Genomic DNA, 12,757 nt, shown 5'->3' with positions numbered 1-12,757 from the left:
CATTTCTATGGGTGTTTTACATTTCTATGGGTGTTTTACATTTCTATGGGTGTTTTGCATTTATATGGGTGTTTTACATTTCTATGGGTGTTTTGCATTTATATGGTTGTTTTACATTTCTATGGTTGTTTTACATTTCTATGGGTGTTTTACATTTCTATGGGTGTTTTACATTTCTATGGGTGTTTTACATTTCTATGGGTGTTTTACATTTATATGGGTGTTTTACATTTCTATGGGTGTTTTACATTTCTATGGGTGTTTTGCATTTATATGGGTGTTTTACATTTCTGTGGGTGTTTTACATTTCTATGGGTGTTTTACATTTATATGGGTGTTTTACATTTCTATGGGTGTTTTACATTTCTATGGGTGTTTTACATTTCTATGGGTGTTTTACATTTCTATGGGTGTTTTGCATTTATATGGGTGTTTTACATTTCTATGGGTGTTTTACATTTCTATGGGTGTTTTACATTTATATGGGTGTTTTACATTTCTATGGGTGTTTTACATTTATATGGGTGTTTTACATTTCTATGGGTGTTTTACATTTCTATGGGTGTTTTACATTTCTATGGGTGTTTTACATTTCTATTGGTGTTTGACATTTCTATGGGTGTTTTACATTTCTATGGGTGTTTTGCATTTATATGGGTGTTTTGCATTTCTATGGGTGTTTTACATTTCTATGGGTGTTTTACATTTCTATGGGTGTTTTGCATTTATATGGGTGTTTTACATTTCTATGGGTGTTTTACATTTCTATGGGTGTTTTTCATTTATATGGGTGTTTTACATTTCTATGGATGTTTTACATTTCTATGAGTGTTTTACATTTCTATGGGTGTTTTACATTTCTATGGGTGTTTTACATTTATATGGGTGTTTTACATTTCTATGGATGTTTTACATTTATATGGGTGTTTTACATTTCTATGGGTGTTTTACATTTCTATTGGTGTTTTACATTTCTATGGGTGTTTTACATTTCTATGGATGTTTTACATTTCTATGGGTGTTTTGCATTTCTATGGGTGTTTTACATTTCTATGGGTGTTTTGCATTTATATGGGTGTTTTACATTTCTATGGGTGTTTTACATTTCTATGGGTGTTTTACATTTATATGGGTGTTTTACATTTATATGGGTGTTTTACATTTATATGGGTGTTTTACATTTCTATGGGTGTTTTACATTTCTATGGGTGTTTTACATTTCTATGGGTGTTTTACATTTCTATTGGTGTTTTACATTTCTATGGGTGTTTTACATTTCTATGGGTGTTTTACATTTATATGGGTGTTTTACATTTCTATGGGAGCTTTACATTTCTATGGGTGTTTTGCATTTATATGGGTGTTTTACATTTCTATGGGTGTTTTACATTTCTATGGGTGTTTTACATTTCTATGGGTGTTTTACATTTATATGGGTGTTTTACATTTATATGGGTGTTTTACATTTCTATGGATGTTTTACATTTCTATGGGTGTTTTACATTTCTATGGGTGTTTTACATTTCTATGGGTGTTTTACATTTCTATGGGTGTTTTACATTTTCAATGGGTGTTTTACATTTCTATGGGTGTTTTACATTTCTATGGGTGTTTTACATTTATATGGGTGTTTTACATTTATATGGGTGTTTTACATTTCTATGGATGTTTTACATTTCTATGGGTGTTTTACATTTCTATGGGTGTTTTACATTTCTATTGGTGTTTTACATTTCTATGGGTGTTTTACATTTCTATCGGTGTTTTACATTTCTATGGGTGTTTTACATTTCTATGGGTGTTTTACATTTCTATGGGTGTTTTACATTTATATGGGTGTTTTACATTTCTATGGGTGTTTTACATTTCTATGGGTGTTTTGCATTTATATGGGTGTTTTACATTTCTATGGGTGTTTTACATTTCTATGGGTGTTTTACATTTATATGGGTGTTTTACATTTCTATGGTTGTTTTACATTTCTATGGGTGTTTTACATTTCTATGGGTGTTTTACATTTCTCTGGGTGTTTTACATTTCTATGGTTGTTTTACATTTCTATGGTTGTTTTACATTTCTATGGGTGTTTTACATTTCTATGGGTGTTTTACATTTATATGGGTGTTTTACATTTATATGGGTGTTTTACATTTCTATGGTTGTTTTACATTTCTATGGTTGTTTTACATTTCTATGGGTGTTTTACATTTCTATGGGTGTTTTACATTTCTATGGGTGTTTTACATTTCTATGGTTGTTTTACATTTCTATGGTTGTTTTACATTTCTATGGTTGTTTTACATTTCTATGGGTGTTTTACATTTCTATGGTTGTTTTACATTTCTATGGGTGTTTTACATTTCTATGGGTGTTTTACATTTCTATGGGTGTTTTACATTTATATGGGTGTTTTACATTTCTATGGTTGTTTTACATTTCTATGGTTGTTTTACATTTCTATGGGTGTTTTACATTTATATGGGTGTTTTACATTTCTATGGTTGTTTTACATTTCTATGGTTGTTTTACATTTCTATGGGTGTTTTACATTTCTATGGGTGTTTTACATTTCTATGGGTGTTTTACATTTCTATGGTTGTTTTACATTTCTATGGTTGTTTTACATTTCTATGGTTGTTTTACATTTCTATGGGTGTTTTACATTTCTATGGTTGTTTTACATTTCTATGGGTGTTTTACATTTCTATGGGTGTTTTACATTTCTATGGGTGTTTTACATTTCTATGGGTGTTTTACATTTATATGGGTGTTTTACATTTATATGGGTGTTTTACATTTCTATGGTTGTTTTACATTTCTATGGTTGTTTTACATTTCTATGGGTGTTTTACATTTCTATGGGTGTTTTACATTTCTATGGGTGTTTTACATTTCTATGGTTGTTTTACATTTCTATGGTTGTTTTACATTTCTATGGTTGTTTTACATTTCTATGGGTGTTTTACATTTCTATGGTTGTTTTACATTTCTATGGGTGTTTTACATTTCTATGGATGTTTTACATTTCTATGGTTGTTTTACATTTCTTTGGTTGTTTTACATTTCTATGGGTGTTTTACATTTATATGGGTGTTTTACATTTATATGGGTGTTTTACATTTCTATGGTTGTTTTACATTTCTATGGTTGTTTTACATTTCTATGGGTGTTTTACATTTCTATGGGTGTTTTACATTTCTATGGGTGTTTTACATTTCTATGGTTGTTTTACATTTCTATGGTTGTTTTACATTTCTATGGGTGTTTTACATTTCTATGGTTGTTTTACATTTCTATGGGTGTTTTACATTTCTATGGGTGTTTTACATTTCTATGGTTGTTTTACATTTCTTTGGTTGTTTTACATTTCTATGGGTGTTTTACATTTCTATGGGTGTTTTACATTTATATGGGTGTTTTACATTTATATGGGTGTTTTACATTTCTATGGGTGTTTTACATTTATATGGGTGTTTTGCATTTCAATGGGTGTTTTGCATTTCTATGGGTGTTTTACATTTATATGGGTGTTTTACATTTCTATGGGTGTTTTACATTTATATGGGTGTTTTACATTTATATGGGTGTTTTACATTTATATGGGTGTTTTGCATTTATATGGGTGTTTTACATTTATATGGGTGTTTTGCATTTATATGGGCGTTTTGCATTTATATGGGTGTTTTGCATTTATATGGGTGTTTTGAATTTATATGGGTGTTTTACATTTCTATGGGTGTTTTACATTTCTATGGGTGTTTTACATTTATATGGGTGTTTTACATTTCTATGGGTGTTTTACATTTCTATGGGTGTTTTACATTTCTATGGGTGTTTTACATTTCTATGGGTGTTTTACATTTATATGGGTGTTTTACATTTCTATGGGTGTTTTACATTTCTATGGGTGTTTTGCATTTATATGGGTGTTTTATATTTCTATGGGTGTTTTACATTTCTATGGGTGTTTTACATTTCTATGGGTGTTTTACATTTCTATGGGTGTTTTACATTTCTATGGGTGTTTTACATTTCTATGGGTGTTTTACATTTATATGGGTGTTTTACATTTCTATGGGTGTTTTACATTTATATGGGTGTTTTACATTTCTATGGGTGTTTTACATTTCTATGGGTGTTTTGCATTTATATGGGTGTTTTACATTTCTATGGGTGTTTTACATTTCTATGGGTGTTTTACATTTCTATGGGTGTTTTACATTTCTATGGGTGTTTTACATTTCTATGGGTGTTTTACATTTCTATGGGTGTTTTACATTTATATGGGTGTTTTACATTTATATGGGTGTTTTACATTTCTATGGGTGTTTTACATTTCTATGGGTGTTTTACATTTCTATGGGTGTTTTACATTTCTATGGGTGTTTTACATTTCTATGGGTGTTTTGCATTTATATGGGTGTTTTACATTTCTCTGGGTGTTTTGCATTTATATGGTTGTTTTACATTTCTATGGTTGTTTTACATTTCTATGGGTGTTTTACATTTCTATGGGTGTTTTACATTTCTATGGGTGTTTTGCATTTATATGGGTGTTTTACATTTATATGGGTGTTTTACATTTCTATGGGTGTTTTACATTTCTATGGGTGTTTTACATTTCTATGGGTGTTTTACATTTCTATGGGTGATTTGCATTTATATGGGTGTTTTACATTTCTATGGGTGTTTTACATTTCTATGGGTGTTTTACATTTATATGGGTGTTTTACATTCCTATGGGTGTTTTACATTTCTATGGGTGTTTTACATTTCTATGGGTGTTTTGCATTTATATGGGTGTTTTACATTTATATGGGTATTTTACATTTCTATGGGTGTTTTACATTTCTATGGGTGTTTTGCATTTATATGGGTGTTTTACATTTCTATGGGTGTTTTACATTTCTATGGGTGTTTTACATTTCTATGGGTGTTTTACATTTCTATGGGTGTTTTACATTTATATGGGTGTTTTACATTTCTATGGGTGTTTTACATTTCTATGGGTGTTTTACATTTCTATGGGTGTTTTACATTTCTATGGGTGTTTTACATTTCTATGGGTGTTTTACATTTCTATGGGTGTTTTACATTTATATGGGTGTTTTACATTTCTATGGGTGTTTTGCATTTATATGGGCGTTTTACATTTCTATGGGTGTTTTGCATTTATATGGTTGTTTTACATTTCTATGGTTGTTTTCATTTCTATGGGTGTTTTACATTTCTATGGGTGTTTTACATTTCTATGGGTGTTTTACATTTCTATGGGTGTTTTACATTTATATGGGTGTTTTACATTTCTATGGGTGTTTTGCATTTCTATGGGTGTTTTACATTTCTATGGGTGTTTTACATTTCTATGGGTGTTTTACATTTCTATGGGTGTTTTACATTTCTATGGGTGTTTTACATTTCTATGGGTGTTTTACATTTATATGGGTGTTTTACATTTATATGGGTGTTTTACATTTCTATGGGTGTTTTACATTTCTATGGGTGTTTTACATTTCTATGGGTGTTTTACATTTCTATGGGTGTTTTACATTTTTATTGGTGTTTTACATTTCTATGGGTGTTTTACATTTCTATGGGTGTTTTACATTTATATGGGTGTTTTACATTTCTATGGGTGTTTTACATTTCTATGGGTGTTTTACATTTCTATGGGTGTTTTACATTTCTATGGGTGTTTTACATTTCTATGGGTGTTTTACATTTCTATGGGTGTTTTACATTTATATGGGTGTTTTACATTTCTATGGGTGTTTTACATTTCTATGGGTGTTTTACATTTCTATGGGTGTTTTACATTTATATGGGTGTTTTACATTTATATGGGTGTTTTACATTTCTATGGATGTTTTACATTTCTATGAGTGTTTTACATTTCTATGGGTGTTTTACATTTCTATTGGTGTTTTACATTTCTATGGGTGTTTTACATTTCTATGGGTGTTTTACATTTCTATGGGTGTTTTACATTTCTATGGGTGTTTTACATTTATATGGGTGTTTTGCATTTATATGGGTGTTTTACATTTATATGGGTGTTTTACATTTCTATGGGTGTTTTACATTTCTATGGGTGTTTTGCATTTATATGGGTGTTTTACATTTCTATGGGTGTTTTACATTTCTATGGGTGTTTTACATTTCTATGGGTGTTTTACATTTCTATGGGTGTTTTACATTTATATGGGTGTTTTACATTTCTATGGGTGTTTTACATTTCTATGGGTGTTTTACATTTCTATGGGTGTTTTACATTTCTATGGGTGTTTTACATTTCTATGGGTGTTTTACATTTATATGGGTGTTTTACATTTCTATGGGTGTTTTGCATTTATATGGGCGTTTTACATTTCTATGGGTGTTTTGCATTTATATGGTTGTTTTACATTTCTATGGTTGTTTTCATTTCTATGGGTGTTTTACATTTCTATGGGTGTTTTACATTTCTATGGGTGTTTTACATTTCTATGGGTGTTTTACATTTATATGGGTGTTTCACATTTCTATGGGTGTTTTGCATTTCTATGGGTGTTTTACATTTCTATGGGTGTTTTACATTTCTATGGGTGTTTTACATTTCTATGGGTGTTTTACATTTCTATGGGTGTTTTACATTTCTATGGGTGTTTTACATTTATATGGGTGTTTTACATTTCTATGGGTGTTTTACATTTCTATGGGTGTTTTACATTTCTATGGGTGTTTTACATTTCTATGGGTGTTTTACATTTTTATTGGTGTTTTACATTTCTATGGGTGTTTTACATTTCTATGGGTGTTTTACATTTATATGGGTGTTTTACATTTCTATGGGTGTTTTACATTTCTATGGGTGTTTTGCATTTCTATGGGTGTTTTACATTTCTATGGGTGTTTTACATTTCTATGGGTGTTTTACATTTCTATGGGTGTTTTACATTTCTATGGGTGTTTTACATTTATATGGGTGTTTTACATTTCTTTGGGTGTTTTACATTTCTATTGGTGTTTTACATTTCTATGGATGTTTTACATTTCTATGGGTGTTTTACATTTCTATTGTTGTTTTACATTTCAATGGGTGTTTTACATTTCTATGGGTGTTTTACATTTCTATGGGTGTTTTACATTTCTATGGGTGTTTTACATTTCTATGGGTGTTTTACATTTCTATGGGTGTTTTACTTTCTATGGTTGTTTTACATTTCTATGGGTGTTTTACATTTCTATGGGTGTTTTACATTTCTATCGGTGTTTTACATTTCTATGGGTGTTTTACATTTCTATGGGTGTTTTACATTTCTATGGGTGTTTTACATTTCTATGGGTGTTTTACATTTCTATGGGTGTTTTACATTTCTATGGGTGTTTTACATTTCTATGGGTGTTTTACATTTCTATTGGTGTTTTACATTTCTATGGGTGTTTTACATTTCTATTGGTGTTTTACATTTCTATGGGTGTTTTACATTTCTATGGGTGTTTTACATTTCTATGGGTGTTTTACATTTCTATTGGTGTTTTACATTTCTATGGGTGTTTTACATTTCTATGGGTGTTTTACATTTCTATTGGTGTTTTACATTTCTATGGGTGTTTTACATTTCTATTGGTGTTTTACATTTCTATGGGTGTTTTACATTTCTATGGGTGTTTTACATTTATATGGGTGTTTTACATTTCTATGGGTGTTTTACATTTCTATGGGTGTTTTACATTTCTATGGGTGTTTTACATTTCTATGGGTGTTTTACATTTCTATGGGTGTTTTACATTTCTATGGGTGTTTTACATTTATATGGGTGTTTTACATTTCTATGGGTGTTTTGCATTTATATGGGCGTTTTACATTTCTATGGGTGTTTTGCATTTATATGGTTGTTTTACATTTCTATGGTTGTTTTCATTTCTATGGGTGTTTTACATTTCTATGGGTGTTTTACATTTCTATGGGTGTTTTACATTTCTATGGGTGTTTTACATTTATATGGGTGTTTTACATTTCTATGGGTGTTTTGCATTTCTATGGGTGTTTTACATTTCTATGGGTGTTTTACATTTCTATGGGTGTTTTACATTTCTATGGGTGTTTTACATTTCTATGGGTGTTTTACATTTCTATGGGTGTTTTACATTTATATGGGTGTTTTACATTTATATGGGTGTTTTACATTTCTATGGGTGTTTTACATTTCTATGGGTGTTTTACATTTCTATGGGTGTTTTACATTTCTATGGGTGTTTTACATTTTTATTGGTGTTTTACATTTCTATGGGTGTTTTACATTTCTATGGGTGTTTTACATTTATATGGGTGTTTTACATTTCTATGGGTGTTTTACATTTCTATGGGTGTTTTACATTTCTATGGGTGTTTTACATTTCTATGGGTGTTTTACATTTCTATGGGTGTTTTACATTTCTATGGGTGTTTTACATTTATATGGGTGTTTTACATTTCTATGGGTGTTTTACATTTCTATGGGTGTTTTACATTTCTATGGGTGTTTTACATTTATATGGGTGTTTTACATTTATATGGGTGTTTTACATTTCTATGGATGTTTTACATTTCTATGAGTGTTTTACATTTCTATGGGTGTTTTACATTTCTATGGGTGTTTTACATTTCTATGGGTGTTTTACATTTCTATGGGTGTTTTACATTTCTATGGGTGTTTTACATTTCTATGGGTGTTTTACATTTATATGGGTGTTTTGCATTTATATGGGTGTTTTACATTTATATGGGTGTTTTACATTTCTATGGGTGTTTTACATTTCTATGGGTGTTTTGCATTTATATGGGTGTTTTACATTTCTATGGGTGTTTTACATTTCTATGGGTGTTTTACATTTCTATGGGTGTTTTACATTTCTATGGGTGTTTTACATTTATATGGGTGTTTTACATTTCTATGGGTGTTTTACATTTCTATGGGTGTTTTACATTTCTATGGGTGTTTTACATTTCTATGGGTGTTTTACATTTCTATGGGTGTTTTACATTTATATGGGTGTTTTACATTTCTATGGGTGTTTTGCATTTATATGGGCGTTTTACATTTCTATGGGTGTTTTGCATTTATATGGTTGTTTTACATTTCTATGGTTGTTTTCATTTCTATGGGTGTTTTACATTTCTATGGGTGTTTTACATTTCTATGGGTGTTTTACATTTCTATGGGTGTTTTACATTTATATGGGTGTTTCACATTTCTATGGGTGTTTTGCATTTCTATGGGTGTTTTACATTTCTATGGGTGTTTTACATTTCTATGGGTGTTTTACATTTCTATGGGTGTTTTACATTTCTATGGGTGTTTTACATTTCTATGGGTGTTTTACATTTATATGGGTGTTTTACATTTCTATGGGTGTTTTACATTTCTATGGGTGTTTTACATTTCTATGGGTGTTTTACATTTCTATGGGTGTTTTACATTTTTATTGGTGTTTTACATTTCTATGGGTGTTTTACATTTCTATGGGTGTTTTACATTTATATGGGTGTTTTACATTTCTATGGGTGTTTTACATTTCTATGGGTGTTTTGCATTTCTATGGGTGTTTTACATTTCTATGGGTGTTTTACATTTCTATGGGTGTTTTACATTTCTATGGGTGTTTTACATTTCTATGGGTGTTTTACATTTATATGGGTGTTTTACATTTCTTTGGGTGTTTTACATTTCTATTGGTGTTTTACATTTCTATGGATGTTTTACATTTCTATGGGTGTTTTACATTTCTATTGTTGTTTTACATTTCAATGGGTGTTTTACATTTCTATGGGTGTTTTACATTTCTATGGGTGTTTTACATTTCTATGGGTGTTTTACATTTCTATGGGTGTTTTACATTTCTATGGGTGTTTTACTTTCTATGGTTGTTTTACATTTCTATGGGTGTTTTACATTTCTATGGGTGTTTTACATTTCTATCGGTGTTTTACATTTCTATGGGTGTTTTACATTTCTATGGGTGTTTTACATTTCTATGGGTGTTTTACATTTCTATGGGTGTTTTACATTTCTATGGGTGTTTTACATTTCTATGGGTGTTTTACATTTCTATGGGTGTTTTACATTTCTATTGGTGTTTTACATTTCTATGGGTGTTTTACATTTCTATTGGTGTTTTACATTTCTATGGGTGTTTTACATTTCTATGGGTGTTTTACATTTCTATGGGTGTTTTACATTTCTATTGGTGTTTTACATTTCTATGGGTGTTTTACATTTCTATGGGTGTTTTACATTTCTATTGGTGTTTTACATTTCTATGGGTGTTTTACATTTCTATTGGTGTTTTACATTTCTATGGGTGTTTTACAGTGATTTTTTAAGGAATCGTCTGTTGGGCAATGCCATCTGGAACAGTGTTTGCCACTCTGTCCGGTGTATGTATGTCGGTATGTCTGCCGGTGTATGTCCCTGCCGCCTGCATTTTGTGGGTTGTTTCCCCCTTCAATTTCGTTTTCTCTGCAAACGTTGGTCCGATTGACACAAAATTTTCACCATAGGCATACCTCCTCCTGTATAATTTTTAAATGATAATTAGGACATCATGGGTCATGTGATACGGGTGCAATCTCTGAAAAAAAACCGATAAACTTTGCACCTATATATCAGCAAAACCACTCCAAGGGAAAAAAGAAATTGAAAGGTGGCTCATTGTAAAGAACCCCCCATGGGGATTACAAATGTTAATGATGATGTCATAGGTTCCTTCATTATGACATCATAAATCGACAAGTAGAAGCCGATCAGTATGAAATTTATTTCGCGTGATCTCGGGATAAATTGGTCGAGAAAAAAAATTCGAGGTCATCGGTCAAGTAGTTTGGCGGCCATTTCACAGCGTAGCCCGTCGGGCAATGATATCTGGAGCAGCTTCGAGCTGGCCGTCCGGTGTATGTCCCTCACAAACGTCCACCAATAAAATCTGAGGATCTGGTCACACGTCTGGTCTTTTACTTAAGCTATTGGTCTTGTTAAATTGATTTTGAGGTTGCACGAATGACTGAATGATTTCTCAAACTGTGTGTTTGTATGAATGTTCTCCATTGTGTATTCCCATGTATATTTTAAGGGTGGATGGATCAATGAGACTTTCCACAAATTGTGCATTTCTACAGGCATTTTCCATTGTGAATTCTCATGTGCCTTGTCAGGGAGGATGAATGTTTTAATGATTTTCCACAACTTGTGCATTTGTAAGGGCGTGTTACGTTGTGAATTGTCATGTGCGTTTTGAGGTTGGATGGATGATTAAAAGATTTTCCACAACTTGTGCATTTGTATGGGCGTTCCCCATTGTGAATTCTCATGTGTGATTTTCGGTAAGATGACCGATTGAAAGATTTTCCACAACTTGTGCATTTGTATGGGCGTTCACCACTGTGAATCATCATGTGTACTTTTAGGTAAGATGACCGAATGAAAGATTTTCCACAATTTGTGCATTTGTACGGGCGTTCACTACTGTGAATTATCATGTGTAATTTTAGGTAAGATGACCGATTAAAATTTTTCCCACAAATTGAGCATTCATATGGGCATTCTCCACTGTGAATTATCATGTGTCTTTTAAGGTGAGATGACTGATTGAAAGATTTCCCACAACTTTTGCATTTGTATGGGCGTTCACCATTGTGAATTGTCATGTGTGTTTTAAGGTGGGATGGCCAATTAAAAGATTTTCCACAAATTGTGCATTCATATGGGCGTTCACCATTGTGAATTGTCATGTGCGTTTTAAGGTTGTCTGAGCGTTTGAAAGATTTTCCACAATTTTTGCATTTGTATTGACGTTCACCTTTCTTTCCTTTGCGAGTCTTGTGAAAATTATTCTGTGCAAACATTTCCTCATTCGGTTTCTCTTGTTTGTAAAACGTCCTCTTCTTTGTTTCAGTTGGCGAGTCCAGCGGGTGTGTGTCTGCCCCTTTCAAAAAAGCAGGTGCAGTCTCCCTTGTAGATTCAGTGGATTCAACTGTAAATACAACATCACATGACCTGCAGAAAGAAATCAGGTTCACATGCCCTGACGAATGCACCCAAACATGCACGTGAACATGTACGAGTATTTGTTCCACGTAAAAAAAGATTATTGATGAAAATCCATATCCATAGAAGGCAAAAAAAAACCCTCTCTCTGTTTGTATGTGTTCCATGCACAGCCACATCTTTTAAGTTACAAAGTCCAAACTCGGGGTACAAATACAACTTGTGCATTTGTAAGGGCGTGTTACATTGTGAATTGTCATGTGCGTTTTGAGGTTGGATGGATGATGAAAAGATTTTCCACAACTTGTGCATTCGTTCGGGCGTTCACCACTGTGAATCATCATGTGTACTTTTAGGTAAGATGACCGAATGAAAGATTTTCCACAACTTGTGCATTTGTACGGGCGTTCACTACTGTGAATTATCATGTGTAATTTTAGGTAAGATAAAAATAAATAAAAAAAACCTTTAGAGGCCATTTTGGGCCATTTGGGCCATTTGGGCCATTTGGTAAGATGACCGAATAAAATTTGTTCCACAAATTGAGCATTCATATGGGCATTCTCCACTTTGAATTATCATGTGTCTTTTAAGGTGAGATGACTGATTGAAAGATTTTCCACAACTTGTGCATTTGTACGGGCGTTCACCACTGTGAATCATCATGTGTACTTTTAGGTAAGGTGACCAAATGAAAGATTTTCCACAATTTGTGCATTTGTACGGGCGTTCACTACTGTGAATTATCATGT

At 32.0% G+C, this 12,757-nt stretch overlaps 1 protein-coding gene across 8 annotated transcripts in view; it reads right to left on the bottom strand.

Annotated features, from left to right (window-relative positions):
• Positions 1-6,287: 6,287 nt before the first annotated feature.
• LOC137427351 (uncharacterized) overlaps positions 6,288-12,757 on the bottom strand; it is a 137,251-nt gene continuing 130,781 nt past the window's right edge. For all 8 annotated transcript variants that reach the window (XM_078777136.1, XM_078777132.1, XM_078777137.1 and 5 more), the window contains one exon: positions 6,288-11,991. In XM_078777136.1, the coding sequence (XP_078633262.1) occupies positions 11,132-11,991 (860 nt within the window). In that variant the 3' untranslated portion in view covers positions 6,288-11,131. The remainder of the gene's footprint in view (positions 11,992-12,757) is intronic.

This window comes from Myxine glutinosa, chromosome 5, assembly GCF_964187855.1.
Source record: "Myxine glutinosa chromosome 5, kmMyxGlut1.1, whole genome shotgun sequence".
Classification (NCBI taxonomy): domain Eukaryota; kingdom Metazoa; phylum Chordata; class Myxini; order Myxiniformes; family Myxinidae; genus Myxine; species Myxine glutinosa.
The sequence above is the reverse complement of the archived record's forward strand: the minus strand, read 5'-3'. Positions and strand labels throughout refer to the sequence as shown.